The sequence below is a fragment of the Cetorhinus maximus genome, chromosome 8, assembly GCF_964194155.1.
Source record: "Cetorhinus maximus chromosome 8, sCetMax3.hap1.1, whole genome shotgun sequence".
Classification (NCBI taxonomy): Eukaryota; Metazoa; Chordata; class Chondrichthyes; order Lamniformes; family Cetorhinidae; genus Cetorhinus; species Cetorhinus maximus.
In genome coordinates, this window is record NC_135886.1 from 124,786,333 (window position 1) to 124,801,345 (window position 15,013).

Sequence of the window (15,013 nt, forward strand, 5' to 3'; positions counted from 1 at the left end):
AGGATAGAACTGGAGCTTACAGAGATACACATTACAAACATGCACCTCCTAACCCAGAGGTCTGCAACCTGCAGTTCGGGAGCCACATGTGACTCTTTAACATCTTGTTTGCAGCTCCCAACCTTTTCCAGTTCAATCGTATTAACGTGAAAAAAGCCTTAAGTCAAGGAAAGTAAGTGTGGTGTTTTTATTATAGGAATAAAAGACTAATCGTTATGCCACACTTTAAGATTTCCAATGATTATTTTAATGAAAAACATCATCATGCTCCAAATAAACCTGCTTGAGTGGTATAGTTACACCACGGTTATAAATACTGCCTTTGGTTCAAGGGACAGGTTTTATGGGTGTGACCATTATGGTTTCTAATGTAGCTGGGATGTTAATTTATTCTGAATGTGCTATTAGGAGCTTTTTTTTAAAAAACAAGAGAATTAACTGTCATAAATATTGTCTTAATTCTACGCATCTTAGGTTACAGTTTCTTTAAAGATGACAACTGACAAAGTAATAGTAAAAAAAAGTCAAAATATGATAATTCAGAGTTAGGTCTATTTTACTTTGTTTTTCTATTGATGTACAAATTCAATATATGTAATTTATTTACTGTATATGAAAATTATGCATTCTAACAGATATTGCAATTTGCCAAGTATTTGGATTAGAAATGCCATATTTTCATCTCACAATAGTGTTTATGTTGGTAATATTTTTTTTAAAAGGTTCTCCAGGTAAAAAAGGTTCTGACTCCTCGCATAACCCAACAACCACTGTTTCAGTCTGTTCCTATTTCTGGGAGCACGAATGAATCCCCAGTTAATGTCAACCATCAGCATACAATTAAAACTCAATTAATATACAAGTGACAAATTATCTTCTCTCCCCTTAAATTAAACTTAGACTAAGCCAAATTAAATCAATTCCTTCCATATTCTGTTCAAAGCATTACAATGAGAGACACGTCTCCTCCAGGACTCCTAACAATTTCTTCATACATGCATTTATTTTTGTAAAGCTATCTGACAGCTGAATTCTTGCAACCACCTGTTTAACTTAAGGGATTTTCTTTCTCTCCAGCATTTGTTTGCAGCCAGGAAAGTCATTTTCTCATTCACACTTTTCGTGACGTGTACCCCACAATGAACGACTAGCTACATAACATTCAATTAGTATACTATCTTCAATTTACACATTATATCTCACTTAAAGTATTTGACAAATAGAATTCTATATCCACTGCCTCCACAAGAGCTAGTATTTCAGCAGCCAAAGTTGTAACCCATGTCCACATATACAGTCATTCTTTTGGTCGCATGATTCAGACTCTGAGAACATCGGAGGGTAATCTGGAATTTCAAAAGGCCTTCAATAAGGTGCCCCTTAATAGACTAATGAATAAGGTCAGAGAATGTGGAGCCAGGGGACAAGTGGCAGAATGGATGGCTGGCTGGCTTCAAGAAGGAAAGCAGAGAGTGGGAATAAAGGCTAGTTATTCAGAGTGGCAAAAGGTGGGGAGTGGTATTCCACAAGGATCAGTGCTGGGACCACAGCTGTTCACAATGTACATTAACGATTTGGACTTTAAAATCAAAAACACAATTTCTAAATTTTCAGACGTCATCAGATTTTGTTGGGGGGGGGCGCGTCGGTGAGGTTGGTGGAAGGATAGTCATTACTGAGGAGGATGGCAACAAATTGCAGGAAGAAATGAATAAACTTACAAAATTGGCAAATGAGGTTCAACACACAGATAAAGGTGAGGTACTTACATTTTTGTAGGAAGGATAGGAATGTCACCTATAACTTAGAAGGCGCAAGTCTAAGTGGAGTAGAAGAACAAAGGGATCTCGGAGTATCAATACATCAATCATTAAAAGTTTCATCACAGCTTAACAAGGCCATAAAAAAAGCAAACCAAGCACTAGGTTATATTTCTAGAGGGATAGAATTGAAATGTAGGGAAGTTATGCTAAACCTGTATCAAACCTTGGTTAGACTGCAGAAAATACTGTGTGAAGTTCTAGGCGCCATATTATAAAAAGGATTATAGTGACACTGGAGAGGGTGCAGAGAAGATTTACAAGAATGATACCAGAAATGCATATGTATATATATCAGGAAAGGATTGACAAGCTGGGAATCTTCTCTCTTGAAAAAAAGAAGGCTGAGGGCTGACCTAATGGAGGTCTTTAAAATTGTGAAAGGTTTTGATAGAGTTGATACAGAGTGCTTCCTATTGTGGAGTTAGAGCATAACTAGAGGCCATCAAGGTAAGATTATAAATCACCAAGAAGTTCAATAGGGAATTCAGAAGAACCATTAGAGGTCCTCCACCTATCACTGGCTCTCTATCCAGCTCCACCTGTCTCACCCCCCTAAAACAGCTTATATTTCATCACATTTCTTATTCCTCTTTAGTTCTGATGAAGAGTCAATCAGACTCGAAACGTTAACTCTGTCTTCCTTTCCACAGATGCTGTCAGAACTGCTGAGTTTTCCCAGCAATTTTTGTTTTTGTTTCAGATTTCCAGCATCCGCAGTATTTTGCTTTTATTTCACTTATTACTAGTTAATTTGCCAAAATGCATGTACATTAAATTTGTACTTTCTCCTTCCTAATTCCCACTCCTGCTAATCATAACCTCCCATTAGATGTACTGATAGGTTTCCGCTGGAAATTTGACACAGAATTGGCCAATTCTAGAGAAGTTAGTGGTCCTTTCAAGATGCTGGGAATCTATCAAACTAAAAACTGGAACATTGATCAGTGTGCTCCTTAGCTGTGTGCATTTCCGTCTGCAATGTTGAGTAGCTGAGCAGTGCCAAGGGCAGCCATTCACATTAAACTATACATTAATAGTTACAGCCTTTAAATGCCACCAGCACACAGAAGGGGATGGGAATGAGGCTGGGGAAATAATAATGGGGAACCAGGAAATGGCAGAGGAATTGAATAAATACTTTGCATCAGTCTTCACAGTGGAAGACACTAATAGCATTCCAAAAATATAAATAATCATGGGGCAAAATGGAGGGGGAGGGAATAAATACAATAACCATCACTAGAGATAAAGTACTAGGGAAACTAATGGGGCTAAAGGCTGATAAGTCACATGGACCTGATGGGTTGCATCCTTGGGTATTAAAGGAAATAGCTGCAGAAATAGTGGATGCACTGGTAGTAATCTTCCAAGGGTCCTTAGATTCTGGAAAAGCCCCAAAGGATTGGAAAACTGCCAATGTAACACCCTTATTCAAAAAGGGAGGGAGACAAAACACAGGTAACTATAGGTCAGTTAGCTTAATATCCGCCATTGAGAAAATGTTGGAGTCTATTATAAAGGATGTAATAGCAGAGCATTTAGAAATACATAATCTAATCAAGCAGAGTCAGCATGGCTTCATGAAGGGGAAATCATGCCTGACAAATTTATTAGAATTCTTTGAGGAGGTAAAAAGCAGGATAGATAAAGGGGAACTAGTAGATGTAATATATTTGGATTTCCAAAAGGCGTTCGATAAGGTACCACACAGAAGGCTACTTAATAAGATAAGAGTTCATGGTGTTGGGGGTAGTATATTAGCATGGATAGAGGACTGGCTAACTAATAGAAGGCAGAGAGTTGGGATAAGGGGGGCATTTTCAGGATGGCAACCTGTAACTAGTGGAGTGCCACAGGGATCAGTGCTGGAGCCACAATTATTCACAATATATACTAATGACTTGGATGAGGGAAGTGAATGTACTATCGCCAAGTTTCCAGATAACGCAAAAAGAGGTGGGAAGACAAAGGGTGAGGATGTCGCAAAGAGTCTACAGAGGGATATAGATAGGTTAAGCGAGCGGGCAAAAATGTGGCAGATGGCATATAATGTGAGAAAGTGTGAGGTTATGCACTTTCGCAGGAAGAACAAAGGAGCTGAACATTATTTAAATGGAGAAAGACTGCAGAAAGCTGCAGCACAGAGGAATTTGGGGGTCCTCGTGCATGAATCCCAAAAAGCTAGCATACAAGTTGAGCAGGTAATAGGTAAGGCAAATGGAATGTTGGCCTTTATTTTAAAGGGAATGGAGTATAAAAATAGGGAAGTCTTGCTAAAACTATACAAGGCACTAGTTAGACCACACCTTGATTACTATGAATAGTTTTGGTCCCTTTATCTAAGGAAAGATATACAGGCATTGGAGGCAGTCCAAAGAAGGTTCACTAGGTCGATCCTGGGGATGGAGGGATTTTCTTACGAGGAGAGGTTGAGTCGGTTGTGCCTATACTCATTGAAGTTTAGAAGAATGGGAGGCGACCTTATTGAAACATATAAGATTATTAGGGGGCTTGAAAGGGTAGATGCGGAGAGGTTGTTTCCCCTTGAGGGGGTGTCTAGGACCAGAGGGCATAAACCCAGAGTAAGGAGGCGCCCATTTAAAACAGAGATGAGGAAGAATTTCTTCTCTCAGAGGGTAGTCAATCTGTGGAATTCTTTACTGCAGAGGGCTGTAGAGGCTGGATCGTTAAATATATTCAAGGCTGAGATAGGCAGATTTTTAATCAATAAGGGAATCAAGGGTTATGGGGAAAAGGCAGGAAAGTGGAGTTGAGGATTATCAGATCAGCCATGATCTCATTGAATGGCGGAGCATACTCAATGGGCCGAATGGCCTACTTCTGCTCCTATGTCTTATGGTCTTATCCATACCTGCCCCAATATATTCATATCTGCTGCACTAAATCCAATGGTTCTTTGCTCGTTTTCTCTTGAGCAGCAAGTTTAAATAGCTAAACAGTGAACTTTCAAACTCCCAGTGTACTGTTCAAGCTCCATTCATCCATATTAAACATGCATGTTCACAAACACATGTTTATATTATTATTTATTTTTCTATCATGTATGCAGGAACCACTTGTCAACTTTTCCCATTAGAGAAAAAAAATCAGCCAGGATACCTATTCTTGATCATTATCTAGCAACTCCGACAGGACATGCACTTGGGAAGATTGGGTGCGGACGAGATTAGACAAAGTTGTAATATCCCATGTAGTCAAATACCCAGTCAAAACTTGCTTTCAGGCATCATATATGCCAATGGCTGGTTGGACAAGATAGCCAAGGATAAACAAGTACTGAAGGTAAAATACTCCAGTAGTAAATCAAAACATTGGCACATACTTTAGGCTTTCAAATAGAGGCAAATTACTGAAAGATGCAAGAGCTACTAAGTTATGATATTGTGGGACTTCAATTATCCCAATGTAGTCTCAAATGTAAAGGGAAGAGAGGGAGGGATTCCTGAAGCATGATCAAGAGAGCTTTCTTGAGCAGTGTACTTCCAGCCCAACAAGTAAGGAAGCAGCGCTGGGGAATGAAGTGGGACATATGGAACATGTTTTAGTGGGAGAGCATTTTGGAAACAGATGTCATAATATGATCAAGTTTAGAATAGTTATGGAAAAGGACACAGAATAATCAAGCTTAAAAATCCTTAACTGGAAGAATGCTAACTTCTGTGATCTGTAAAGGGTTCTAGCTCAGGTGGACTGGAATCAAAAATTAGTAAGCAAAATAGTAAATGGATAATGAAAGACCAAAGGGGAGATAGTAGGGGAGCAGAGTAGACACATTCTTTTGAAGGGGAAAGGGAGGACATCCAGACCTAGAGCTCCTTGGATAACAAAAGATATGCAGATTAAACTAAGACAAGAAAGCAGGCTTATGACAATTGTTCGGTTCACTTTGGCAAGACGAATAGAAAAGCAATATATTATTTAAATGGAGAGATATCACAGAACTCTGAGGTGCAGAGGGACCTGGGTGTCCTGGTATATGAATCATAAAAAGTTAGTATGCAGATACAGCAAGTGATTAGGAAGGCAAATGGAATGTTGACATTTATTGAAAGAGGAATGGAATATAAAAGTAAGGATGTTTCGCTACAGTATATAGGGCGTTGATGAGACCACATCTGGAATACTGTGTACAGTTTGGTCTCCTTATTTAAGAAAGGATATATATGCATTAGAAGCAGTTCAGAGAAGGTTCACTCAACTGATGCCTGGAATTTGTGGGGGGGTGGGGGAGGGGGGATTGTGGCAGGGGCAATATCTTAATGAGAAAAGGTTGGACAGGCTGGTCCTGCATCCACTGGAGTTTAGAAGAATGAAAGGTGATCTTATTTCTTGTTGAAATATATAAGATCCTGAAGGGGCTTGACAGGGTGGATGCTGAAAGGATGTTTCTCCTTCTGGGAGAGACTAAAACAAGGGGACACAGTTCAACAATAAGGGGTCTACCAGTTAAGGCGAAGGCGAGGAGAACTGTTTTCCCTCAGATGATCGTAAGCCTTTAGAAAACTCTTCCTCAGAGAGCGGTGGAGACAGGGTCAATGAATACTTTTAAGTCGGAGGCAGATAAATTCTTGAATAACACGGGGATCAAAGGTTATTGGAGGTAGGTGGGAATGTGGAGTTGAGGCCACAGCCAGATCAGCCATGATGTTATCGAATAACGAAGCAGGCTCAAAGGGCTGAACGGCCTACTCCTGCTCTTAATTCGTTTGTACATGTACATGTACAGCAAAACTTCTTCTCTGCCATATCCTTAGAAAAGCACACCATGTTAGTGTGACCATTTGTCACACCAGTCACCCATGATTTCTCTGAATGGGATTGCTACTTTAGTTCCAGTATATTCTATGAAATCCTATGAATGTCAAAGGGAGATGGTTAGATTCTCTCTTGCTGACACTTGTGCGGCACACATATTACTTGCCACTTATCAGCCCAAATCTGAATGTTGTCCAGGTCTTGCTGCACACAGGCATAGACGATTCAGTATCCGAGGAGTTGTGAATGGTACTGAAAACTGCAATCATCACCAAACATTTCCACTTCTGACATTATGATGGAGGGAGGGTCACTGATGAAGGGGCTGAGGACACTATCCTGAGAAACTCCTGCAGGATGTCCTGGGACTGAGATGATTGGCTTCCAACAACCACAACCATCTTCCTTTATGCTCGGTATGACTCCAACCAATGGAGAGTTTTCCCTGATTCCCACTAGCTTCAGCTTGGTTCAATGCTGCCTTGATGTCAAGGGCATTCGGTCACTCTCACCTCACCTATAGAATTAAAACAAAGGCAAAATACTCTGGATGCTGAAAATCTGAAATAAATACAGAAAATGATGGCGACATTTAACAGGACAGGCAGCATCTGCTTCTCTCTACATATGCTGCCTGACTTGCTGAGCATTTCCAGTTTTTATTTCACCTAGAGGATTATTTCATTCACTTCTTCTAACTCATTTCCAAAAAGATTCAATAATTTTGGTTTGTAAGTGGAAGTTTCAAAATAACTCCAACGAAAATTAAACAAAGTTGTATTCTTTTATCACTTTGTTCTTTCTGCTAAATATTCCTTTCACTACTAACCATTTTACATCTTACAGAGACACGCATTGCATGTACCAATAGTTGACAGAAAACTTTTCAAGTTGGGAGTCGGAGGGAAGGGTATTTGGAGTCTGAATATCCTGTCATGATAATTAAGGAAAAAACATTGAATTTGCATCCTGAAATATTGGACTTTAAAAATAAGACCTGAGTTTATAAAAATGCACACAAGCCACTGATTGGAATGCTGCAGGGTGACTCCTTAAGAAATAATGGAACCCCATCCTGTTGCCAGACAATATACTTCTAAAGACATCCGGAAACTAATTGCTCACTCCAGTCGAGACAATGGGACATAATGGGAGATGAGTATCATCTGATCAAGAAATCCTGTGAGCAATGGTTTGTGAATTTGTTTCTCAATTGGAATATACCAAGAGGGGTTAAAAGTGAGTTGAAAAGCTTCCCCTGTTCATGGGTGTTCTGAGAGGGAGCAAGTGCTGGAAATTTGACTCAAAACTAACAGCCACACACAATACCCCTGCAAATCGCCATTTTGCAGGTATCCCGATCTCTCTCTCTCTACCAAAGTCAACACTACTGGAACCTCAAAACCAACTATTCATCTGCCGAAGTCAATTCTACTGGAATCTCAAATCAGAATGGCTGCAAAGCTCAATCACCTACTCCCCATGAGTCAAGGACTGTTCCATATACCTTTTTCAATATATATATTGACTTACTTCAAGCTAAATTCTTACTTTAACCCGTATGACCGTATATGCATGTGTTTTATTCTTTCTTGCCTTTAGTAGTTAAATAAACTTACTCTTACCTTTAACTCAAGAAAGTCTGATCAAATTGGCTCCTTCAAAGCCAGAATGATTGGGTGTGGGAAAAGGGTACCCACCAAGGGATCCTGTTTAGATTAATCTTGTTGCCACCAAGAGAGGGGAGAGGTTGCTGAATGGAGACATCCTTCCTCACCCATAACAATTTGGGGGGGTGCCCCAGCCAGACGGTGACAAATTGAGGGGTCTCGCCCGGATCAACAACTTTGGGGGGGGGAGCTTCACCCGGGGTCAGGGTAGTCACAATATAACCAGCGGTTAGCGGGGCAAAGCTGGACAATTCGCACTCACCAGTCTTAAACTGAATGCTCGGGTCCTTCTGATCCTCCAACTCGTTCAAGAGCATCACGTACAGAATCCCGAACGAGTTCTGGATGCCGAAAATGGAGCCATTACACCAGCTGGCAGCGAAAACCACCAGCCAGCCTAAGCCGCCTTCGGGGACCTGGACGCCGGGCTGAGCTCCCGGGGCGAGGGCCGGCTCCGCTGGCAGCTGCCGGCTGTCCTTGGAGGCGCTCACCTCCGGCTCCTGCGCTCTCTCCTCCGCCTTGCTCTCCGGCTGCACACCCGCGATCTCCCCCATCTCCATAGTCTCCCCCGCCTGCTTGCGGTCTGCTGTCTCGCCGTCCATCCCCCCTGTGCAAGGGAAGAGAGAAACACACAGGGAATTACTGGCAGTGGCGTGCACTTGTTTTCCAGATCGGTGTGATTTGCACCCAGTCATTTTTATGTAATATGCTTTAAGCCTTACTTAACCCGCAGCCAGCGGTGGACCCGCGATCACAACTGCAGCCAGAGGAGCCCTGAGCACAGATGGGCAGATCCAGGCGAGGTTTTCCCAAATAAATGTATATTAAAAAACTCAAGTGTAAACCTGCCTGCCGTCGCTTGCTGTCAGTCTGTCTGTTGCCAGAATAAATGTAACTATCAAGGCAATCAGTTCCAGAGAAATGAAATCCCCAGACAGTACACAAAGAGCAGAGACTCCGCCTCTTGCCTTCCAATCTAAACAGTACAATGATAGATAGTGAGGTGGGGGGGGGGGGGGATCACACTGGCAAGGTCTGCCCGGGTAGCTAGGATCTGAAGTCAGGATCCCCAGCCAGCCAGCACTCACTCCGAACCCCTACTCACGTCCCAAGATACTTGTGACCAGGAACTAAGTGCGATTGAAGTTAATCAGAATCAGCAGTCTGAGCTCCTGAAGGGACACACGTGGGGAAAAGCTCTGCTCTCCCTTTTTCGATCAGTGCGCAGTAAGTCACTGATCTGACACGTCTCCGCTTCCCTCCACTGACGCTGCCTGACCTGCTGAGTGTTTTGAGCATCCCCAGTATTATTATTATTTTTTTTTTTTGCTTGTGTTTGCGGCAGCTGTAAGCTGGACATGACCAGTTCCATCATCTCCTATCGTGGTCAGTGTTTCACCACCAACCCCCTCCACTTAGACAGCCCTTTCTCTTCAGGTGGTGGCATGCCCTGAGAGGGCATTGGCAACCTTAGACCTCCATGTTAATCTTGCTTTGGAGGTGTGAATCGTCTTCGTTGGTCATACACTCATCCAGTTTGCCAGGCTCTTTAGAAAGTTCATTATTTGTGTACGTCTGACAGCATCTGTGGAGAGGGAAAAAACAAAGTGAATGTTTCAAGACCCTTCTTCAGAGCCAGACAGACTCGAAACGTTAACTTTGTTTTTCTCTCTCCACAGATGCTGTCAGACCTGCTGAGTTTTTTCCAGCATTTTCTGTTTTTGTTTCAGGTTTCCAGCCTCCGCAGTATTTTGCTTTTATCGTTATTTGTGTACCTTGATCTCTTTTACCATCGATCTTTCCCATCAGCATCAGCCTTTTTAAATCATGATTTCTTATGTGCCCAAGAAATTCCAACTGTTTCTTCCTGATCTTGGTCAGCAGAGTTCTTTTGGTCTCCAATTTCAGGTAGATACACAAGTGTCAATAGATTGGGAAACTAGATTAAAAGATATGCCATTGCAAACATTTTAATAATTAATTCATAATTTTGTTAAGACTGGTCCCCGGGCAAGGTCCCCCAATTTGTTAATTTCCCAACAGGACCCCAATTTTGTTGTGCTCTTGGATGAGGAGGAATAAGTTGGCTCCCCTTCTTTATTCAACCCCTTCAGTTGGTCACTGGTTCAGTTGGTCATTTAAAAAGGTTCCCTTCCTCTCATGGATCCCATTTCGCAGTCCAAGTGTACTTTTTTTTATATAGAAGGAGCCAGTTAAAGCAATCTTTTTTGAGCCAAAAAAAAGTATGTTTATTAGTTACTAAAAACCCGAGAAAAATAATAAAATGCAACACACATACACAGAGATCAGAAACGAGAAGTTAAGAATCCAAATAAAAGTTAAAAAAAGATATATGAATCAGTCTTTGGCTTGTATGTGAGGCATAGATGGCAAAATGTTGCAACTGTTAAATTGGGTAATTCCAGTAGAGCTGACTTTGGCAGTTCCACAGTTGGTTTGGAGACATTTGGTTCTGCAGGATAACTGAAGCTGTCTTATTTCCTTTTGATTGTGGCTTCTGTTGTGCCTTGCCATGAGCAACAGAAAGAGAGAGAGAGAGAGAGAGACTTTGTCCGCAACTGCAGGGGTGACTAGCTGGTCTTCTTGCAGTCACACACAGCATACCAGCACCAGCTTGTTAACTGATTTTTCCCTGTGTATTCTGGAAGGGAAAAAACTATGACTCGCACCCAGAGTCCATGATCTTTTCATCTCAGGCCATTTATACATTCTGAGATATAAATCAACAAGAGATAGATTTTAGCTGACTGCTGAGATGTGCTAATCAGCCAAAGGATATTAAAGTTCAGTCTTTTGCATCTTTCCTATCTCCCTTTCAAGTGTCTCTGCTTGAAGAAGGCCATGACACCTTTTCAGGTGCAACATTCCATGTTCTCTCAGGACAAGTCTGTCAGTATAATCCACATAGAAATTTTCTAGAAAGTGGTCACTTTACATTATCATCCATCTTTTGCTCAGTGTCCTTGCTTGTATTTATTTAAAAACACACAAGTCTTCATTAAAAAGTTCAATATGCGCAAATAATTTGTGGTTGTAATTGGCATTTCATGACAATTTACAATAAATATATATTCCCGTAATAAAAAAAACCCAAGGGAAAAGTGGTCCAACTGAGTCTAACAAGAGAAATTAAAGATAGTCTTAGATTGAAGGAGGATATTTATTATATTGCTAAAAAGATTAGGATGATTGTAGAATTCACCAAAGGATGACCAAGGAATTGATAAGGAAGGGGGAAAGATAACATGAAAGTAAACAAGCAAGATACATAAAAAACAAATTGTAAACGTTTCCATAGGTGTATAAAAGGAAGAAATTGGTGAAAGTAAATGTGGGCCCATTAGAGGCAGAGGCAGAAGAAATTATTATTGGGGAATAAGAAAATAGTAGAAGACACAAAAGCATTCAGGAAATAGTTGCGAACCAAGAGTCTTGTGAAAATGAGGAGCATAGGAATATTACTAGTGAAGAAATAGTGCTGGAGAAATTAATGGAGCTTAAAGACAACAAATTCCCAGGGTCTGATGGTCTCCACCATAGGGTTTTAAAAGAGGCACCTACAGAGATAGTGGATGAACTGGTTTGGATCTTACTGAATACTCTAGATTTTAGAACAGTCCTGTGGATTGGAAGGTAGTAAACATAACCCAACTATTCAAGAAAAGAGGGAGAAAGAAAATAGGGAACTATAGATCAGTCAGTTGAGTAATTCACCTCCTGACTCCCCAAAGTCTGTCCACCATCTACAAGGCACAAGGCAGGAGTGTGATGGAATACTCTCCACTTGCCTGGATGAGTACAGCTCCAACAACACTCAAGAAGCTCATCATCATCCAGGACAAAGCAGTCTGCTTGATTGGCATCCCATCCACCACCTTAAACATTCACTCCTTCCATCACCAATACACAGTGACAGAAGTATGTACCATCTAGAAGATGCACTGCAGCAACTCACCAAGGCTCCTTCAACAGGACCTTCCAAACCTGTGACCTTCACAATCTAGAAGGACGAGGGCGGCAGATGCATGGGAACACCATCGCCTTCAAGTTCCCCTCCAAGCCATTCACCATCCTGACTTGGAAATATATCATCGTTCGTTCACTGTCGCTGGGTCAAAATCCTGGAACTCCCTTCTGTGGGTATATCTACACCACATGGACTGCAGCGGTTCAAGAAGGCAGCGCACCATCGCCATCTCCAGGGCAATTAGGGATGGGCAATAAATGCTAGCCCAGCGACGTCCACATCCTGTGAAAGAATTTTTAAAAGTCTCACATCAGTACTAGGGAAAATGCTAGAATCTATTATTAGGGACATGGTAATAGGGCACTTGGAAAATCAAAGTGATTAAGCAGAGTCAATTATGTGTTTGACAAATCTAATAGAGTTTTTTGAGGAAAGAACTAATAGGATGAAGAAGAGTGAACCAGTGGATGTAGTATATTTGGATTTTTTTTAAAAAGCATTCGATAAGATGCCACACAAGGGGTTATTACACAAAATTAGGGCACAAGGTATTGGGGCTAATAAATTAGCATGGATTGAGAATTGGTTAAAGGACAAAAAACAGAGAGTCGGGACAAATGGGTCATTTTTTTGTGTGGGCAGGCTGTAATTAGTTGGAAAAAACAAAAAGCTAAAAGCTACTGCGGATGCTGGAAATCCAAAACAAAACAAAAACAGAATTACCTGGAAAAACTCAGCAAGTCTGGCAGCATCGGCGGAGAAGAAATCAGTTAACGTTTTGAGCCCTCATGGCCCTTCGGCAGAACTGCAGCATAGTTTCTCAATGTCAGGGAGATCGTCAGTCTCGAAACAAGCTGGGCGAAGGATTTGTACTTCTCGATCTTCAGGAAACTCATGAGGTCGTCGAAACTATGCTGCAGTTCTGCCGAAGGGCCATGAGGGCTCGAAACGTTAACTGATTTCTTCTCCGCCGATGCTGCCAGACTTGCTGAGTTTTTCCAGGTAATTCTGTTTTTGTAATTAGTTGGGTTTGGTAAGGATTACTGCTCGAGCCTCAGCTACTTCCTATCTGCATCAATCACTTAGGTGAGTGGAGTGAGTGCAATGCATCCAAGTTTGCTGACACAAAATTGTGGGAAAGTAAGTTGCAAGAAGGACACAAAGAGACAGCAAAGGGATATAGACAGGTTGAGTGGGCAATAAAGTGGCAGATTAAATATAATGTGGGAAGTATGAAGTTATCCACTTTGGTAGGAAAAATAGATTCTATTTTTAAATTGGTGACAGTTGGGGAAATGTTGGTATTCAGAGGAATCTGGATATCATTATACATGAATCATAGAAAGTTAACACGCAGGCTATTTCCAACTGTCTTCTTGCCTGCTGTCACTTCATTGCTCTAATTTTTTTCTCTGAGCCTTCCTTTACTTCCTTCATTTGTATAATTACAGATAAAGAAAACCAAACGACCCGTCTTAGTTCATTCATCCAGAATAACTACGAAGTTCCCCCTCACTACTCCAACAGCACAACCTGCTTTCTTAAATTATTCTGGGATCTACCCCAGAGTACTGAGGGAGGCAAGGGAGGAGATTGCTGGGGCCTTGACAGAAATCTTTGTATCCTCACTGGCTACGGGTGAGGTCCCAGAGGACTGGAGAATGGCCAATGTTGTTCCATTGTTTAAGAAGGGTAGCAGGGATAATCCAGGAAATTACAGGCCGGTGAGCCTTACGTCAGTGGTAGGGAAATTAGTGGAGAAGATTCTTCTTGACAGGATTTACTACCATTTGGAAGCAAATGGGCGAATTAGTGAGAGGCAGCATGGTTTTGAGAAGGGGAGGTCGTGTCTCACTAACTTGATCGAGTTTTTCGAGGAAGTGACAAAGATGGTCGACGATGGAAGGGCAGTGGATGTTATATACATGGATTTCAGTAAGGCCTTTGACAAGGTCCCTCATGGCAGACTGGTACAGAAGGTAAAGTCGCACGGGATCAGAGGTGAGCTGGCAGGATGGATACAGAATTGGCTTGGTCATAGAAGACAGAGGGTAGCAGTGGAAGGGTGCTTTTCTGAATGGAGAGCTGTGACTAGTGGAGTTCCGGAGGGATCAGTGCTGGGACCTTTGCTGTTTGTGGTATACATAAATGATTTGGAGGAAAATGTAACTGGGCTAATTAGCAAGTTTGCAGATGACACCAAGGTTGGAGGAGTTGCAGATAGTGAAGAGGATTGTCAAAGGATACAACAGGATATAGATCGGTTGGAGACTTGAGCGGAGAAATGACAGATGGAGTTTAATCCGGACAAATGCGAGGTAATGCATTTTGGAAGGTCTAATACAGGCAGGAATTACACAGTAAATGGCAGAACCCTTAAGTGCATCGACGGGCAGAGGGATCTGGGTGTACAGGTCCACAGGTCACTGAAAGTGGCAACGCAGGTGGATAAGGTAGTCAGGAAGGCTTATGGCATGCTTGCCTTCAGTGGCAGGGGTATTGAGTATAAAAGCTGGGAAGTCATGCTGCAGCTGCTTAGAACTTTAGTTAGGCCACACTTGGAATATTGCGTGCAATTCTGGTCACCACATTACCAGAAGGATATGGAGGTGTTGGAGAGGGTGCAGAGGAGGTTTACCAGGATGCTGCCTGGTCTGGAGGTTATTAGTTATGAGGAGAGGTTGGAGAAACTCGGATTGTTCTCACTAGAGCGACGGAGATTGAGGGGCGACTTGATAGAAGTTTACAAAATTATG

The 15,013-nt window shown here is 41.8% G+C and overlaps 1 protein-coding gene across 1 annotated transcript in view; it reads right to left on the reverse strand.

The window, feature by feature from the left end:
* slc16a2 (solute carrier family 16 member 2) overlaps positions 1–9,484 on the reverse strand; it is a 122,149-nt gene extending 112,665 nt beyond the window's left edge. Inside the window, exons 1-2 of the mRNA XM_078547566.1 lie at positions 8,992–9,484; positions 8,532–8,876 (exon numbers count right to left, since the gene is read on the reverse strand). Coding sequence (XP_078403692.1) covers positions 8,532–8,871 — 340 coding nt within the window. The 5' untranslated portion in view covers positions 8,872–8,876; positions 8,992–9,484. The remainder of the gene's footprint in view (positions 1–8,531; positions 8,877–8,991) is intronic.
* Between the last annotated feature and the right edge of the window lie 5,529 nt (positions 9,485–15,013).